The sequence below is a fragment of the Corvus hawaiiensis genome, chromosome 9 (genome assembly GCF_020740725.1).
Source record: "Corvus hawaiiensis isolate bCorHaw1 chromosome 9, bCorHaw1.pri.cur, whole genome shotgun sequence".
In the NCBI taxonomy this organism is placed as follows: Eukaryota; Metazoa; Chordata; class Aves; order Passeriformes; family Corvidae; genus Corvus; species Corvus hawaiiensis.
The window spans coordinates 27,177,782-27,196,832 of NC_063221.1; the positions used below are offsets into that span (position 1 = coordinate 27,177,782).

Sequence of the window (19,051 nt, forward strand, 5' to 3'; positions counted from 1 at the left end):
TACCTTGTTCTGAGAGCCAAACTCACCAGAAGTAGGCCACAGCCATTCATTCTGAACCACTCACACCCTCCCCACAGCACAACCCAGAGAACCCTCCACTGACCTGTTTGTGGATTGGGGCTGTAAATCAGATTAGTGACACCACATGTATCGCAAGTATGCCCACACATTTACAGCCAAAATGCCACCAGGGCAGGGGCAGGGAGGGGCTGGGTAAGAGACATGCTCAGGAAGAGCAGTGAGGGAAAGGAGCAATTTTCAGAACTCATTAGGAAGTCCAGATCAAGGAAGGAGAAACATCCCGGAACTCTCATTTCTATCACTTCTATTTTTGTAATGCTATTGGCTCCACACTCCTGTCACTCACTCATCTTCAGATTTATTCTATAAAGAGCAGTCTCAAGGTGCAGATGAGTCTGACGTGCTCACACAAGACCCGTTTCTGCAAATCTGTACTTAGACACAAATGATTACTTACTGCCAACAAAAGGGTCAGACTGGAAGAACTCTAAGCTGGCTTCAGAAACTAGATCAGGCAACGGATGAGATTCAGCATCAAATGGATCTTCCTGGGCAATGCAGACATAGAGAAATGTATTAAATTTTTAAGACTTGCAAGGATGGAAAGCACTTATGACATCTCCTGTTACCATTCAGTAGTTTCTTAAACCTTAAAGCAAAGAGACAGCTGGAATTCTATATAATTCATCAATGGAGATCCAAAATATTTTTCAACAACCTGCCTGCTACATGAGACGAAATGTTTTCAAGACATCACACTAAATAAAACCAGTAAGAAGAGACAATTATTCTTATACTGTTATATGACCATCATGCAAGCCTGAAACAGTTTAACCAGGGGTTTTTTTAACCTACTTTTTCCTCCCCCAAACTTGAACAAACTCACTTTTTTAGTAACAGTCGCAGCTGGGGTCTCTTCTCCAACAGAGACTGCTGTTTCAGGACTATTCCTTATCTGTACAGGGATAAAAGCAATTCACCATAAATAAGTAAATAAAAGACTGCACAATAAAATTTTAAGTTTTAAATAGAATTACAGAATACACTAAAGCATACTTTTAGAGGTTCATACTTATTATAGCACATACTTTAGTGTTCCATAAACCCTGAAAAATTTTAAAAAAATAAATCAATCATGAATCAACTGAGACATAAGGAGGAACATTTAAAGCAAGACAGTTTTAGATTTTCTGTACTTTTCCTTATTCTGCTCTCATTGCACCAAATGCAGACAGCTGCTCTCCTTTAATGTTAATTCTGCTATTCAATTTATGATATTTTGCTTTGGAAATAAATACAGACAAAATGTTATTGCCACTTTCCAGGCAAGCTAAAATTACCCCCTTTTCTGCTTATGAACTTTCAGATATGTGGAAACACAGTCCCTCAGAAAAACACCCATAAATTTCAGTTGTGCAAGTGTTTAAAAACATAGTCACTCTTAGTACATTCTTAACTTATTCCAATTTCACAGCTGCAATGCATCGTGATCAAGCAGGCAAAACACTACTCACTGGAGACACACTGTTTGTTTGTTCCTCTTCTGCTATACTTTCCCTCTCAGCATTGTCATTAAGGTTTGCAGTTTCACTGCTGCTGTTGCTAAGACTAGAATGATCCACAGTTCCATTAACAAGTGTATTATGGGGCTGAGAGTGCCAACTAAATTGGTTATTTTCCAGTTCTTTCAGCTCAAGAAGCTTCGTCTGCACCTGTGAACAGAAATAAATGTATTTGCATCAGTATGGCAGCACATGGAAGCCAGTAAATATGGCCATCCCTTCCTAAATACAAGGTGGGTGATACATGTCTGAAAATCTTATTTAGAAAAACAAATATAATAAAAACCTGTTCTGTCAATCAAAGGGTGAAATTTGAGAGATAAGCAGAAATCCTATTTAGCAGAAGTGCAGAGTGGTTGAAGGACACCTTTTGCCAAGGAAGACTGTCACTGGCAACACCAAGACTTGTTGTTACTCAAACTCATGAGAAAAGTTGCAAATGTTTCAGGGGTTTTTTGTTTGTTTAGTTTTACTGGGGAGTTTTGGTTGGGGTTTTTTTTCTTATTTTTATTTTGGGTTGGGGTTTTTTGTGTGTGTGTGTGTGATTTGGGTTTTTTTCCTAAATTATGTATTTGCAATTTCCTTAAAATTAAAAAGGCTGCTTTATCAGAATTCTCATCTTCTGAGAAGGAACATTACAATTTCATTATCTCCCACATGACTTCTGAAGTGTACAAAAGCCAAGTCATGTTCCTAAGCAGACACTTATATCAATATGTTATTATTTCAGCAATATTAATTATTAGTTAATTAGTGCCTTACAGCAAATATTTACAACCAATCTGCCAGTTATGACAGAATTACTGGAGCTGGCAGGTTATGCAAAAGGATAAGCTTAGTTCAGATATTTGGGTGCCTAAATCCCACTGAACTCTGCTACATCAGTCACCTAATAGAGTTCTCAGGGTGTCAGCAAAGACACCACCAGGTGTCTTTCAAATTAACTGACCTCAGACCAGCCACTGGATAATCTCGCCTAAAGCACCAAAGCACCTACTGTTCCTTATTTGTGAGTCAAGAGCAATAAAATCAGGAGTACTGTTATAAAACCTAGTAAAAAAATGTCAGTGGTACAGTCAAGCATAACCAATCATATTATCAGTCTCAAATCTGTTCATGGCAAGCACCTCTTGCCATATAAAAACACTGAAACAGTATAACCTTCTCTCTAGCTGTGATGAAATGATGAAAAAATCCACTTGTTTACTTCTCAGTTTCTAAACTAAAAGCCATATTTTAAAATTATGAATGTTACAAGACTCATTAGCAAGTTACAGATGTAAATTGTGTGAAATGACCACCCCAAAAGTCAGCCATTTCTAGGGTTCTAAGGCAGGATTTTGCCTTTTGTTTTCAACTTGGTATCAGTGTTAGTGGCTCATACATAACACAGCTGGCAACAGGGAAGGAGAACCATGAGGAAAGGGTGTGCATGTTCATGCATCACTGAAGTAATAACAAATCACTGATAACAGAGAGAAACTGAAAATGTTCCATGCAACAGCAGCCACCTCAAAGCACAGGGCTTGAAAACCAATGCAGACAGCTCTCTGCTTCTCAGTGTCTAATCTCAACTCAATTTCTTCTTACATCAACCTTACTTCCCCCCTTCAACAATGCACTAAGTAAATGCTATCAGTAATTTTATATCAACTTCACATCAATTAAGGAATTGTGAGAGCGTGCCCCAGGCCACGACTGAGGATGAAAACCTAAATAACTACTGGACACAGAGAATTTAAGTCTGCAACATCCATTTTTCATTCATTACATTATGACAAATTATCCATAGAGTATAATAAATTAATCCCTTTAATTAATAAACTTGGAGAAAGACCATGAAGTATGACTTAAGTCTGCCTCTAAAAATCCTAACAACTACTAGCACAGAACATATGTGTACATAACTAAAGACATGAGCAAACAGTGAAGAAAAAAGGAAACAACGCCTTCCCCTTAAGACAAACCACACTAATGTTTGCCAGCTCAAAATATTTTTGGGGGGGTGGGTCTTTCACACTGCCTTACTGAATTGATTTCCTGTTGTGAATCCTGCAGATGTTGCTGAAGAGGTCCCAGCTGTGCTTTCCCAGACTCTATGCAATGCTCAAGCTCTGCAGTTTCTTGCTGCAGGCGACTCAGCTCCTCTTGGGCTTTGGTCAGTTCATCCTCATATGCTGAAATCTTTGATTCCTGACTTGTTATTTCAGCCTTCAGCATGGCAATCTAAAGCATGAACAACATTTCAAGTTAAAAAAAAAACCAAACCAACAAAAAACCCACACCCAAAAACCCAAACAACATTTTCAAACACAACCAAATACTATTATTTATGATCAGAAAAAGGAAAAATATCTCACAGCTATTGCAGAGATTATAGATCATACTGAATGAACCGTTAATTCTCTACTGGTGTCAGTAAGAACAGATTATTTTAGCTGCTCTTCTGACCAACAGAGGTATTTCTAGTATTGAAAAGATAATTTCAGACATTAAAGAAATACAATAGCTTTATGTTAGAAAAAAATTACCTAAGATGATATATTTTTAACCACTAAGAAATCAGTCCCAGTAATTAAGTGTTTCTAACTACATTTATATGGTATTATAAAATGTTGCTAACTGTTTGCTCTAAACCTCATTTGTGTGCAAGTATATCTCAATATGTTTGTTGACACACTGGTTCTAAATTAGGAACAATGAAGTGAGTGATGTATTTCCTATGCTCTGTCAGTCACAAAACCTTGACACTCAGGCTGTTTATTCATTAAAGCTTTTTCTCCTGCCCCAACAACTGTAACTCTGCAAGGCCAAGTTCTTTAAGACAAGGCATTTGTTCTTCCAAGGGCCTTGGCCACCAGACTTACCAAATGGGCCTCCTCTGCACATTTCTGCCTGATGTCATTAAGTTGTTCTTCCAACTTGGCCTTCTGCTCATCAAGATCATTAAGGGTTTCCTGTGCTTCCTGTTTCTGAGCCTGCAGCTTTTGCAGATTACTGCTCTCCCGCTTTACTTCATCCTGGAGATCCTGAAATAAAACACATCAGCTTTACATTTGTTCCCTCTCTCCCCCTAACCACTGAATTCCGCAGTGCTAACCCAGATTTCAAAGTATCAACAAATTATCTTCCAGAAGCTGGCAGGGATACCAGACAAGCAACTCTCCTCAGATTCTAATTCAATGACATAAAAATAATCAGGTTGTTTGTGTTTGCTTTTCTTCAGTAAAACAAATCTCACTGAAGTATTGAGATCATGCACCAACACATGGATTAACTGTTTTCTTTACAGAAAGCTCAGGGTTTCATTTTGAATTTATAAGTTGTCTTTATTCAGGCTGCTACACTGTCTCTGTCCTATGTTTTAGCACTATATTTTACTGAGCTTCTTATTCAGAACATGGACCTGTTGGAGCAAGTCCAGAGGAGTTCATGAAGATGGTCAGAGGGCTAGAGCAGCACCTCTGCTACCAAGACAGGCTGAGACAGATGGGATTGTTCACCTGGAGAAGTGAAGGCTCCAGGGAGACTTTAAAGCCCCTTCCAGGAACTAAAAGAGGTTTACAATAAAGTCGGAAAGGATCTTTTTATCAGGGCATGGAGTTACAGGACACAAGGGAATGGCTTCACACTGACAGAGGGCAGGTTTGGATGGGATATTAGTAAAAAATCCTTCCCTGTGAGGGTGGTGAGGCCCTGGCACAGGTTGCCCAGAGAGGCTGTGGGTACCCCATTCCTGGAAGTGTTCAAGCCAGGTTGGACGGGGCTTGGAGCAACCTGGAATAGTGGAAGGTGTCCCTGCCCATGGCAGGGGGTTGGAACAAGATGGGCTTTGAGGCTCCTTCCAACCCAAACCATTCTGTGATTCTCTGATAATAGAAATTCTTTATTCTGCTCCTTTCCCCTTCAAAACCACATGGCCAAAAATAAGAACTGTTTTTTGGAGCAATTAACCCAAATGCACTGCCTCCTAGGGCATTCCTGCCCCTAATTTTGCAAGGATCAACCAAAAACTTATTTTCTGTGTACCAGTATGGGTAAGAAATGCACATTTCATACACAGCAATATGGAATCTTTTGATTTACGTAAGAGCAGAGATTATGTATCTTGTGTTTTAAGTATATTAAGTAGCATCATAAAATAATTAGTTCATTTCTGAACCACGGGAATGGTTATACTGCAACAAGCTGCAGAGATAACACTGAAAAACATGTCAAGAAAAGAAATTAGGAAGAAAGAATCGTCAAAGTCAAGAGGAAAAGATAATACAGGGAGATCAAAAAGGATTAATACAAAAGAAAAAATACTAGATGAAAAGAGAAGATTGCAGCCTTTCTGAGAAAATATGGCATTTGAAGGAAGAATAATCAACAACAGTAAAAAATGAACAAGGAGCAAAAAAAATTAAGAAGGATAAGAAAACAAGCAGACATGAAATTCTGATTAGATCACACATTTGTGTGCTGCTCTAAGCTACAATCCTGCTCTCCTTTTCTAGGGGTGTTTTGTTTGGGTTCTTTCTGGTGAGGGAGACAGTTTATCCATGTGTTGTGTGCTAACACCTCCACATAATGAGGACAAAAAGCCAGATAGAAATAGAAAGGCATATGGTGCAGCAGTCAGATGCTGGGGAATTAGGTAACCTCAAGACAACTGGAGGACTACCCAAAGATACATCATAGATGCTTTTATGTTAAAAAATCAACCACAAAACCAAGCAAAAAAATCCCCAAACCAAAACACAAAAAAGCCCCCCACAAAAACCTCCCAAATCGAATTTGAATTTCAGTGAAGAGTATGTCAGTATATAGCAGTCAGACTAGGAGAAATACTGGTTATTTCTAACCCATGAGAGAAAAAACACTGTGCACACAAAAAGCTCTTAGAGCAGCTACTGACTTGGATAATTGGGACACTCTTGATCCATCCATTTTATACATGGCTTTGAAAAGCAAGGATCAGCTGACACTTAACACAAGCAGTGGAGGAAAAAAGTAACAGCTTAAAGAGACTTCAGCCTCCTTTTTCCTACAGGAAGCAAGAATTCACATCCACATAAGCTAAATATAGATCACCTCCACTTTTCTCTGTCCTAGGCACAGCAGTAGAGAAGCAGTGAAGAGACCTAACTAAGCCTGATGGCTGCCAGAAGAGAAAAGAAGGAAAAAAACCCAACCAAACCCAAAACCTGTGGTGGTTTTTGTTCACATGTGCACCTAACCACTCCAGAATTCAAGGCTGGAGTAGATACAATACAAAAAACTGGCTACAGTACTCAAAGATACCTCTTCTTGGTGCCTAACCAGCATGAAACCACCACAGTGAAGTAAACCAGGTTCCAATTAAGATTCAATTTCAAAGAACACCCTTCAGCATAGAAGCAGCATCTTCATGTTCAAGCACTGAATGAGATTCTATATGAAAACCACTAAGATACTTCAGGTGTTACAAACTGGCATTCTGATGGTAATAGTAACCCTTGTATTAGATTTATGATCATTATAACTCTTTATGCCAATATAGGGTAGGAAAAGGGAAGTTTAGGGATCTGTATTTCCATGGACAACGGGTTTAATAATTTGCCAGGGCAGTACTCCCCAGAAAAAATCACATGCTAAGAAATGTTAAGCTTGAAAGAGGACAGAAAAGTAAAACTTCATTGACTTTCTAATGGCATTGATGCACTGCAATAAAGAGAAAATCCAATGCTGAGGGGGATACTTGGAACTTTGAGGGAACACCACCCCTTAGTCTCTGCTCCTGAAGAGCTGATATTTTAATAAGCACATCAAACCCCATCAATAGGCTAATTTTCCTTACAACTCTTTTTCTGTCTTTGCTTTTTAGTACCTATTTACGTAGTATAGAAATTATTTTATGGAAGAAAAAGCTGTCATTCTTTCCCTCCTCCTATACAAATCAGTTTTGATTGATCACTGACCATGGCTATATTTGAGAGTACAATTTGTGTCCATGGAAGGAATTCTGGTATCAGAAATCCTGAAGTGTGATGCCACAAAACAAGCTTGAAGCAAGTAGGCAGGTTAGAGCAAATTGGTTTTGCACACTGATCTTTAGAAATGCCCCCATTCGAATAAAACCAGAAGAAAAATCATGAGGCAAAGATATCCTTAGTCTGTCACACTATTCTCTGAAGTTCTAGAAAGTTTGTTGAAACATGCAGGTCCTCCAACAGTCAGGAATAAGAAAATATAAAAGGGCCAGCAGATTAAATAAATGCTGCAGCCATTTCCTGTTTGATCCTGGGGGTTTCTCATTTTTCTGCCAAGCCAATAACAGATTGTTCCTTCTCTGCAGACTGACAGAACTCTGTAGGTATGTTTAGCAAATAGCTTCTGTGACCACTAACAGGTTAAAGACCTGAGACAGTTGCTTCCAACACCACTGCTCAGGATACAGAGACTCAGGCGATTCTGTGATGCTGCTGCCTGTCACACACAGATGACACTGTAACATTCAAGGTAAGGTTGTTATCAAGCTTTACAAACCTTTTGTGCAAAGGCACCAGAGAACTCAACGCTCACATGAGCACACACAGATTCCAGAAGACACCAACAAAATAATCTCGTGTGCAAAGCCAGAAATACCCCTGAGAATTCTGTGAACAGTGTGAAAGGGAATCTGCAGGGTGGGGAGGGGAATGACTGTGGAGCACAGGCATGGGCAACTTCCACACGCATTCCTGCAGCTGCTGGAGATGCTGCCAGTGTGACCAACAGGCCAGCATCTGATTATCTCCTCAAAGGTCACACTATTAATTATCATCCAGGCTCCAAGGATACTAAACAACCCTGCACAAAATTCACAACTCTTGTAAAACATCAGTTCCTTTTCAGCCCAACCAAAATTGAAATGCAGAAATCTTGCACTGTTTGCTCTTAAGTAAAGATTATGGAAAATTATAGATTCTTAAAATAAATTTAGAAATAAATATAAGTGGTCAGATATCACACTGAAGATTGTTTTTTAAAACAGCAACTTAAAATTTAATTGAAATATTGCTTTGCAATATTTAATTCAGAGCTTGGCTAGTCTGTCAGCACCTTGAACACTGATGCGGACTGCATAATTTTTAACACCTGCAAAACATTTATAAATTTAAATTTTCTGATATTCTAGAAATTCAGTATCATCCTTTCAAATAAAAATCAATATATTCTTCTAAAAATTCACTTAGATTAGGCAAAATTAACTTGAGGCAACATTCCTCCCAAGCTGGTAATTACTGTGCCTCTTAAGAAGCAGCCCTATACATCAGTCCTTTTAATTCAGCCACTTAAGTTTATTAATTAATTTACAGTGCTACAGTGTCCTCTTTAGTTTTAATTACACAGTAGATAGTCTTGCTCAAAAAAAAAAAAGAAAGAAAAATCTATTCTTTTGTAATATTTTTAATTTAAAACTCCATGCATGCTACATATCCTAAAGAAGCTTGCACATTTATATAAATTTACACAACTACACCAACCCAAAATTATATAGAAAATATACTTCAAAGCACATTCTTTCTGTTAGCCACCAATTTTTTTTTCTTTTTACTGCATAAGTGACGTGATCTAAAGACTCAGTAATCCCACTGTCATGAAAGCAGCACATGGTGCAATATCAGGTGTCTGAAGAATAATTGGATGTTTTATTTACCTGGACCTCACTTGTCCTCTGCTTGATGGCATCTTCTTTCTCCTTCAGGTCTTGCTCTACATTATTCTTTTCCCTGGAAGACCAGCAAACAATGCAAGAATACTTAAGAACATCAGCTACAGCAGGTACAGTTATCCAGCCCCCTAAGCCTGTATCTCTCTTTAAATACATAGTGAAACATTAAATGGGAAAGATGTAAGGGATTTCTGCTTTCCAAATTATTTACAAGACAGAAGCCCACATAAGTGTTCTGCATAAACCCCCCCTGTCTTTCCACCAACTGCACTCCAGTGCTAAGAATGGCTCAAAAATGGAAGGGGGCGGGAGGCAGAAATCAATGAAATACTGTCTCCAGTGATCTCACTGTTGCTATGGAGCACTTGTCTAATGAAAACTGCTAGGAAAAGTGGGAGGGATTGCATCAGATTCCATCTATTAACCCCTGCAAACACAGCAATGCCTGTGCTCACAGCAGCCAGGGAACACTCTCACAGGCCAATCGAGCCCATTAATGCCCTTTGCCTGTCAGATTTTGGATCCAGCTGTTGGCTGGCTTGGCTTGCTGGAATCACAATCTGTTCAGACACTCCACACGGAGTGATCTGCTGTGTCATATCAAGCCTGCCTCTACAGACATTTATTCAAGTTTAAGTGACTGCTGATGACAGGGGAATTATCATCAATAAATTCCCATCAGTCAGACATAACAATAGCTTTAAGAAAGGGAAAAAAACCCGTACAACTCAGAAGTGTTACTGTTATAAAAAAAATCATGAGTGTTTCTCTCTAGACAGCATATGGAGTCTTTTCTCCTTTCACTGACGCAGAAAAACATTAAGCATTACAGTTTTTACATAATCTTCTCTAGATATTTACTTCCATAAAGATTTTGTTAATAAACCAACACACACACTAAAGTTAGAATTTGAACAATAAACCTAACATTTTTAATGAAATACCATAGTGAAAAGCTATTAGATTGTATTACTGGTATATACTGAAATGAAGAAACTTCATATTTTAATAGCAGATTGTTAATCAATCTAAAACTATTTATTTTACTGTTTACTCTTATTTAATATAGAAGAAAGCATTTCCGTGTCTGAAGCAAAGCAGGTCTACTCTAAGTTCTCTTTACTCAAGCTGAGAAAGTTTTGTTTACTGCTAAACCACACACAATGGAAATAAAAAGAACCCAGATGTCAGATCTTAACTGAACATTTGCTCTGACAAATAATTACTATAGACTATACTCTGCTATTATTTTTCTCATTATCTGAATAAAGAGAAGCTTCCTGATTATGCCCAAAGGGAAAGTTTAAATGGAAGGAAAACGAAAGATGTGGAAAGAGGAACATGGAAGAACAAGGCTATTATATTCTGTTAAGTGTGATCCTTCAAGTTCCATAAAATTTCTCACTCTCCATTCATCAGAAACCAGAAATTCTAAAAAAAATCTCTACCTTTTCAATCAAAGCTAGAGCACACTCCTCTAGGTCAATAAGCATCTGTGTAGCATAGCTGTACTTAGATATTTAAAGCATTGCAACACTGGGTTGAAACAATCTCTACTGCTTTGGCTTCAACAACTTTCCATGAACAAAGGTCTCAATAAAGCACTTCTACAAATCTATGTACAAATCAGGCTGAAAAATACCTTCAAGCCCTCAAACACCCATCAAGCACAGCCAACACTCATATATATTCTTCCTGACTGATGATAAAAGAGAGCAGGAAAACAAATACTTGTTATTTTTCCTGCTGGGGTGGGAAAACTGAGCAAGAAATAGAACTGCAAGCACTGTATGGTGAATGTACAGCCTTTCCACATTACTGTCACTGATGTGCCTAGGAGACTGTCAGAGATGCAGATCACTTCCTCTGTATTTCAGCACAAGCCAGGTACCTAAATCCTTGCAATCTGGACTAAGCAACAGGATTCAACACCCACCCCCTGGCACTTCCATGAGCCAAATCAGAGCACAAACAATGAATTGGAAAGAATCAAGTGAAAGAAGTATTGTCAGGCAGAACAAGAAAAGCTTGGGCAGCAGTCTCAGGCAACGGAAAACAAGCTGAGTGTATATAGTCTGCACGTAACACATCCCCTCCTCCCCCCAGAAATGCCTCTTTGTTTCAAAGAAAAGACAACACAGACCTACTTAATTCACTAATTCTTCTGAATGCCTCCATTTCTTTTACAAACTAGCTGCTATGCCTCTCTATGAATGCTCAGCAACTGAAAGAACCAAAAACAAGTAACAAAATTGATTTATTGGATATGACAGATTTCCTGGATCATAAAGTCCTTACTACATCCAAAAAAACAACCCCAAAAGAACTGTGATCTTGCCAACAAAGGACACTTGTAACCAATTCAAGCCAATTTTTGAAAGCAATACAATTTCCCTATGCATTTTAATAGTAGCCAGGTCAGGTGAACCTCGTATCAAATAAACTAAAAGCAATGACTAATAAATGGCTTCTCCCATGCAGATGCTTCATGATTTAGTAAATCCCTAAATTTAATACTAATTTGTGAATGGAGTAATTTATAAATGGGAACCAGCACATTGCAAATATTTGTCGTAGTTGAGAACTGCAAAGTCCCTATGTCAGCACAGGCGTTCAAGCCAAACATTCAACCCTGGCCAGGCTGAATCACCTTAGATACAAAAGCAAAAAAAATCATAGTTCTTTTCCATAATAAGATGATGACTACTCACAGAGCTGGTAGCATTATCTACACTCATAGTTGCCCAGTATTTCTTATTTTCACATCCATCTGTAGTTTTTGGAATTCCTAATGTAGTAGGAGTTCAGTTTGGTAATACCAGAAAACATGCCAAGGGTTTGCCTTGTTTCTTCCAACATTTGCTACTCCCAACCTCTTCTGCTGCAACAGCTCAGTTACTTGCAAACCAGAGGTTAGAAGAAATGATCTATCCTACATTAAAATTCTTTGCTTTGCTAAGGTGAAGTAGATCTCTGAAATTTGAAACAAAGTCTTGATGCAAGTGTACGGCAGGGACAGACTGTCCTGTTTTTCTGGGGGATGTTTTGCTCTTTCACTGCTATTGAGAGACCAACTCATTGAGAGACCAGCTTTATGGTCCTTTTAACCTGATGTATAATTCAAGACTATTTAAAAGTTGCTATCCAGCATACATGAAGGTTGACATCTTTGGTGAGATATCCCAAGTTAAGCTCAACTACTTCATGTGCTTAGAGAGGAATGCAGTGTCAGTAAAGCCTGAAGAAATTCTGCAAATTTGTGGGCCATAGCTAACTTCGAATGCAAGAAAGCAAAGCTGGGTTTGTTGGGGAAGAAAAAGGTTTTATGGCTCAAAAAAGAATATTAAGAACATCTGGTCCAGCTTCCCACAATGCTGATCAAAAAAAGCTTAAAATAGCTTTCTAAAAATATATTGCAACTGAAACAGAATTTAGAGACAGCAGTGCTAACAGGCTCAAAATGATGCAGATTCCACAACGTCCCGAGGTAAATTATAACCCCACCAGAGAGGGATTATCCTCCCCAATAAGTGTTCTGCATTTTATTCTTCAACTGATCCTCAACCTCCACCTTCCTGACACTGTATTTATCAAATTAAGGTTAACAAAGCTATTGGCCACCAGACATCTTTCCCACACAAACTACTGAGCCACAACAGCATCACCTCTGTATTCTTTGCTCACTGTCTCCAAAAACTGTTTTCCACACATTGTCATTCTTTGGGCCATTTCCTCTCCTGGTGGTTTGGTTTTGGGGTTTTTTTTGGGTTTTTTTTTTTTTTTTTGAAGTGCACTTCAAAAATAGATTCAATTTCTATTACTAGGTCACAAAAATGCAGCTCTTGGACACTTCTCAATGGAATCAGAGACTAGAATTGTTATATATTGAGTCCAACAACTGAACAATCTATCTTGTTCAATAATGAACAAAAATAACGTCAGTTTAAATTACATTTTTATATGACAACTATCAAGTCTGAAAGTGTACTTCGCCAATTGTAACGTGGATTCACCAAAAATGAAACGTTTTCTACATTTAGCACATTGTTAATCCCATTCTGTTCTAAACCCCTAAATCATATCAATTTCCCCTTTCTAAAAACAAATACACACTAACAGTTGCCCTACCCTGTCTTCAACAATCTAGTATCATTCAATTTAAAATAATTGTCAACGTATATTTGCCCCTGAAAAAATGGAAGCAGTGACTTTTCAAAGGCCATGGTTCCTTCATACATCATAGTAAGAAAAGAAAACAAGACTCAAACAGCCTGGCTTGCATGTTAGGCTGCAAGCCCACCCACTGAAAAGCAACTTAATCTAAAAACTCATGCCAGCCAACAATTTATTTCCCTCTAAGATACTAGCAGCAAATATAACAGTTACAATCGTACTTCAGGTCAATAAATATGAGTGTCCACAACTGGAATTAATATAACCTTAAGAACAGTGGAGGCAGAGTAGGGAGAAGTAAGGAGGCAGTGGAAGTAATAAGAGAGAATATGCAAGTGAAGTGAAAAAATATTATGCATTTAGGAAACAGACTGTGCTCTGACACACTGCCAAGTTAAATCATTCCCGCTAGTGACGTGAATTAGAGAGGCAGATTTCATCATGACAAAGCACCCTCACTTAAAAAGTAGGAGAATTTACTGTTCTTAATAGAATTTTCAGTAGATTTATGATAGTAACAAGAAAAACACTGAAGAAAAACACTTGCTGTTTCAAGAGCATGACCAAGACTATAGAAAATATATGAATTTGATTTTCTTAGTCACTTGAAATCATCTTAATTACTTTAGAAATAATTAATGGAATCCAAGGGTCTGCAGACATCAAAACAATTTTTCTCAGTCCAACAGTTTATTTTACTACACAGAAGAGAAGTAACCCCATCTTTACCACCATCAAAACCCTAGCACAGGTCCATGCACAGTCATCTTCCCACTCCCTGTCCTGCATACATACTGATCTTTTCCATCTCGCTTCCTTACTGCCACCAGAAACAAGTCCTTAGAATGCCCTCTACAAATAAAACACAACTAACACCCATTTCAGTATTGTTCCAGCATCCTAAAGATTTGCTCCATTCACATCTGGCAGTAAAGATGAACAATGGACAATATTTTCATCTCAGGATGCTGAGATACACAGCTGTCCAAAACACACCCTGAAGGCACAAGGGACAGACCCTTCATTAAGTGCACTCATGTGAGTGAACAGAGAGCAGAAGTGTCACACAGTACCACAGACATGCCAACCCTTTATTTAGCAAAGCAGACTATTACCACCACTACTACCACTGCTTTTTTAAAAAACAGTATATAGCACAACTGAATCCAAGGCAGCTCTGGCTATTCTTCCTTTACGTACCTCTGCAGGTCCACGATTTCATTGTTTAATGTATCAAGTTCTTTAATTGCAGAAAAATCTGCTACAGAATTCGGTCCTTGAGTACTCTGAAAGATAAAAAGTAAACACTGTTAGTCTAGAGCTTATGCTGTCCAACTACTACAGTCACTTTACTTTTTGTGGCAACATGAGCTATCCTCTTGTAACAACTGCTGGTAGCATTGTATTTCAAACTTTCAATCTCAGAAACCCCCCAAGAGTACAAGAGTACAGATGCTGTATCACCAGAACACAGCAGACAGCCAAAGCATGGAAAGAGTTCAATTCAAAGAGAGTCAGTCTCCTGCAAACCCTTGAAGACACCCCCCACAAAAGCACAGGACTACCTGATCATACAAAAAAACCCATAGAACTTGTTCTAAAATTAGATTTATCTTACAGCTAACGTTTAGTTGGTTTCCTGGAATTAATTTGAGAGAGGTTTGCTCACTACTTTTATATTTCTTCACCTTGGTGATCCTCACGTTGCAGAGTACAGATACTGAGCTTCAAGGCTTTAAGGGATACTGAGCTCGTTTAACATGAACCTCCAGAGTACTCAATGAAACTTTGATAATACAAAGTCACAGGGAAACTTACACCATTGAGTTCCCATTTACTTAATATCTTTCTAAGACAAAGCCTGTAATACAAATTATTTGTTTCAAAAAAAAGCACACATAAATGGGTAGAGAACAAATGCTGAAGACAGAAATTAGAAAATGCTGTAATTATTCTTCTATGCCTTATCACAACATGAGCATGCTTAGAAAGCAACAGCCAACGTAGCTACCTCCTATAAATACATCAGTTCCTTCAAGTCTTAAATAAAGCCATCCAGCACAAACACAACATTCAGAGGACAAGTATATATATATATAATTTTAAAAGGCAAGTGATACCCCCAAAATAACACAAAAGTTCTTAAATGCTCAAGTTTCTCTGCAGATTAATCAAGACATTATTAACCATGTGCTTACTCAGACTGATACTCTGAAAAAGTAAAAAAAAAAACCAAGAGCCATGAAGACCTAAACTGTGAGCACACTGTGGCTGAGAATACTATTCTGCAGAGCTACAGACTATTCATGCATATTTTACTAGCACAAATGGTATGAACTGGGAATTAAAAAAAAACAACAACTAAAAACCAACCATACAGTTATTCTTAAATTGGTTAGTGCACAGCTGCTCAAATGGGCAAACTAGCAATGATGTTTAATTCTGCTCTACGGGAATTACACAAGAGTTTTGCAGAGCTGATCATGGCATTCCAATGGGAGTTTTTACTTCTCCTAGGACAGGGATAGAAGGAACACATGGAAATATTAGCTGCAAGGAAAGTTTTTTCCAGGCTTCCTTCTTTCACCAGTTAAAGAAATTCTGCACACTAATGCCAGCATCAAACTTGAGGAAAATGTAGGTCAATCTTATTCTCAATTGTTCAGGAGAACTGGTTGGGGGGGGGGGGGGGGGGGGAACATAAAAGCCAACATTTTTTTGTTTCAATATACTTGTTAACAAGGACAGACGTTAGAACCATAGGCTGCTATTTACTACACTGCAACTTGCATGTAAACAGCACTTTGAGTTTTCAACTCAAAGTCATAATAAAAGGAAATTCCCATCAAAATTCTTTGAGAGGACCTTACATAAAAATTTAATTTTCATGGCTTGTAATGCAAGTGGTGACTACAAACAGGTCTAGGTAAAGAAACACAGCAACAAGTTTTAAACCACAATGGAATACCATTTTACTTACTGATATTTCTGCTACCACCTTTATATTGGCCAATTCAGAAGACGACACCTAAGTTGGTTTTTTGGGGTTTTTTCACAATGTAAGCCACACCACACCAAGAAAACCAAAAAAGCCTATCTCTGCCTCCTGTTTTTATCCTTTGAGTTCAAATCTTGAGCAATAATCTTGGACAAAAAAGTTCTTTCATATCAACAAGAGAACACCTCTTTTGAAAAAGCTCAAAATGAGCTGAAGGTTCAGCTCAATTTAGTAAAAAAAACCTCTTGTAAAGGATTTACAGAGCTAATTGAAAGCTAACTTACCTTCTTACACAATATTCTTACTCATCATATAAGTTAGTAATGAAATAAAAATCACATTGATGTCTTTAAGAGTTTTATAAAATCAATTTACACCCACAGAACAGCAGTAACAAACACTGATCTCATCTAATGTGCCCTAACCACTACATTTTCTGCAATATCTTTACTAAACCAATGGGTATTAATCCCAATGACAACTGCCAAATGCCACATTGGGCCACTACTCTGTCACCACTTCCCCAGCAATTTCACCAGGAAGACACAGTGTTTTCTCTTTTCAGTTTAAGCAGGCAACAGGAAGAGCCACAGAGGTCTGGGCCCAAGGGAGAACCTCGGGGTTATTCCAGATGAACAGCACTGGAAATCAGCAGAACCTGAGACCACAACACACGGTGACATGTGAGAGATGTGCTGAGCTAATTCAGTGACTATGTGAGAGTCTTAGAAGGATGTTCATTATAAAACCAACAGACAGTAAATATTAGAAAAGCAAAGTTTCTCTAACCTTGAGAAAGCAGAGTTAACAAACTGACAGAATAATAAGGATGAAAAGCAGAGTGGTGCAGAATGGAAAAAACAGTCCAAACTAGAAAAGAGACATAGAAAGGAAAGCAAACATACAAAAAAGATTAGTAGAGTTGCAAATAAAGCAATTACTTTTTAAAAACAGAATGTAAAAACAAATTAGATACCAGTTACAGAAACTCAAAAAAGTAGCGCCAAATTTTGAGTTTCATTTTTTCAGGTGTGAATTTTTCATTCTGTTTAAGAAAGTTGTAGAATTAGGTCAATGTATTGCACAACCAAGAAAAGGTAACTCACATCAGACTTCATGATGTGCAAAACATGTAAGAGTTTGTGATGACCTCTACCACTCTGATTAACTACAAACTGAACTGCTGAGGTACAGTTTACTGCTGGATTAAGATAGATGGCAACCAACAGACTATGGAGATATCTAAACTATCTGTGAGGTATAAAATGGAGGACCATTTACTTTTAAAACTTCAAAATATATAATTCTAAACTTTTAGTTCACATTGTTTCCAAACTTATTAAAAAAGATGGATGTGAAAAAGATAACTGAACACAATAGGAGAAAAGCACTGAACTTGTGCATGTCATTTCTGATGGAAACTAAAATTTCTTTAAAAGGGCAACAGCAGGATTATTCTTTTAAAAGAGAAAATAATGCTTTCCCAACATAAGATCTCTCCGCTTGGTTGGCAGGTGTAATAAATGACAGCTTCATTTTGAAATACAGATGGAAATTTTTTGTCAATTCTTTGCACCAAAGACTTGTTTTCTTCCTGATATTATGATAAACTTAAGGTATGCCAGCACTTGAGGTTGCTTCTTGTGTAGCCTTTGAAGTTAACATTGTTTGAGATTTACACCAAAAATGCCAAACCCATCCTTACCTTCTGTAAACTGACACCCCTGTCTGAAGGTGGAATCATCTCCGGAGTCAGAGCCTGAGGTGGATCAATGCCCTTTGTTAACTTCTGATTAATTAAATAGAAAGCCAAAGCAAACTGTTCCTTTGAAAGCTTTCCGCAGTCCTTGGTGTCACAGAGAGCCCTGTACAGAGATGCACATGAAATTAAAAAAAATCCTCATTTCTCCAAGTACAGCCCTATCTATTTAGCGTACTTGCTGTCATTTACAAATGTGAAAATTGCTAACGTGTGTCTCCTTTCTAAAACAAAACAATATAGACACAGGAACCATCACTCAAACACGCACAGCCACTTTCACTTTGCTTGTTGAGGCCCACAGCTCTGCTCTGGTGAAAGGCACGATCAAGGCTGCAGATCACTAGCAATACCTTCACAGCCAACACAAGTTTATTCACATTTTTCTTATTTTCCTAAATTAGAGGTTGTGTTAACTATAACTTGGAAGAAAAAAGTTGTTCCTATCAGAGTCCCCTGCAACAACACACAGTGGGGAAAGAATTAAAAAAGCTGTGAGTGTCATGAAGGCATTGCTGTAATGAATGTAATGCTAAATGAATGCATAGCTGTAAGGGAAGACAAGTCGTACACTGGGATGGGACATAAATCTTGCATGCTAACAATTTTATAGAAACAATTCCCTTTCCCAGTACATGGGTAGGAGCAGTGATTAAATACCTGCGATGTATGATCTTATGATGTCTTAACTACACAGGGATAGCTGAAGTGCAGTATTTGTAAAAATCTGTGTTCAGACATAAACCTGTTTCCCACCCATTTCTATCCCAAAGCAGAAGCAAGTAAGTTACCACTGAATATACAAAGGCCATGCTATTATATACAAAAACCTCACTTTGAGAAATGTCAGCAGAGCAAGA

At 38.0% G+C, this 19,051-nt stretch overlaps 1 protein-coding gene across 6 annotated transcripts in view; it reads right to left on the reverse strand.

Moving 5' to 3' along the window:
- Window positions 1–19,051, reverse strand: part of EPS15 (epidermal growth factor receptor pathway substrate 15) — a 65,209-nt gene that overhangs the window by 12,078 nt on the left and 34,080 nt on the right. For all 6 annotated transcript variants that reach the window (XM_048313628.1, XM_048313633.1, XM_048313627.1 and 3 more), the window contains 8 exons: window positions 18,138–18,297; window positions 14,635–14,720; window positions 9,247–9,319; window positions 4,451–4,612; window positions 3,612–3,809; window positions 1,536–1,733; window positions 908–976; window positions 479–569 (listed from right to left, as the gene is read on the reverse strand). In XM_048313628.1, coding sequence (XP_048169585.1) covers window positions 479–569; window positions 908–976; window positions 1,536–1,733; window positions 3,612–3,809; window positions 4,451–4,612; window positions 9,247–9,319; window positions 14,635–14,720; window positions 18,138–18,297 — 1,037 coding nt within the window. The remainder of the gene's footprint in view (window positions 1–478; window positions 570–907; window positions 977–1,535; window positions 1,734–3,611; window positions 3,810–4,450; window positions 4,613–9,246; window positions 9,320–14,634; window positions 14,721–18,137; window positions 18,298–19,051) is intronic.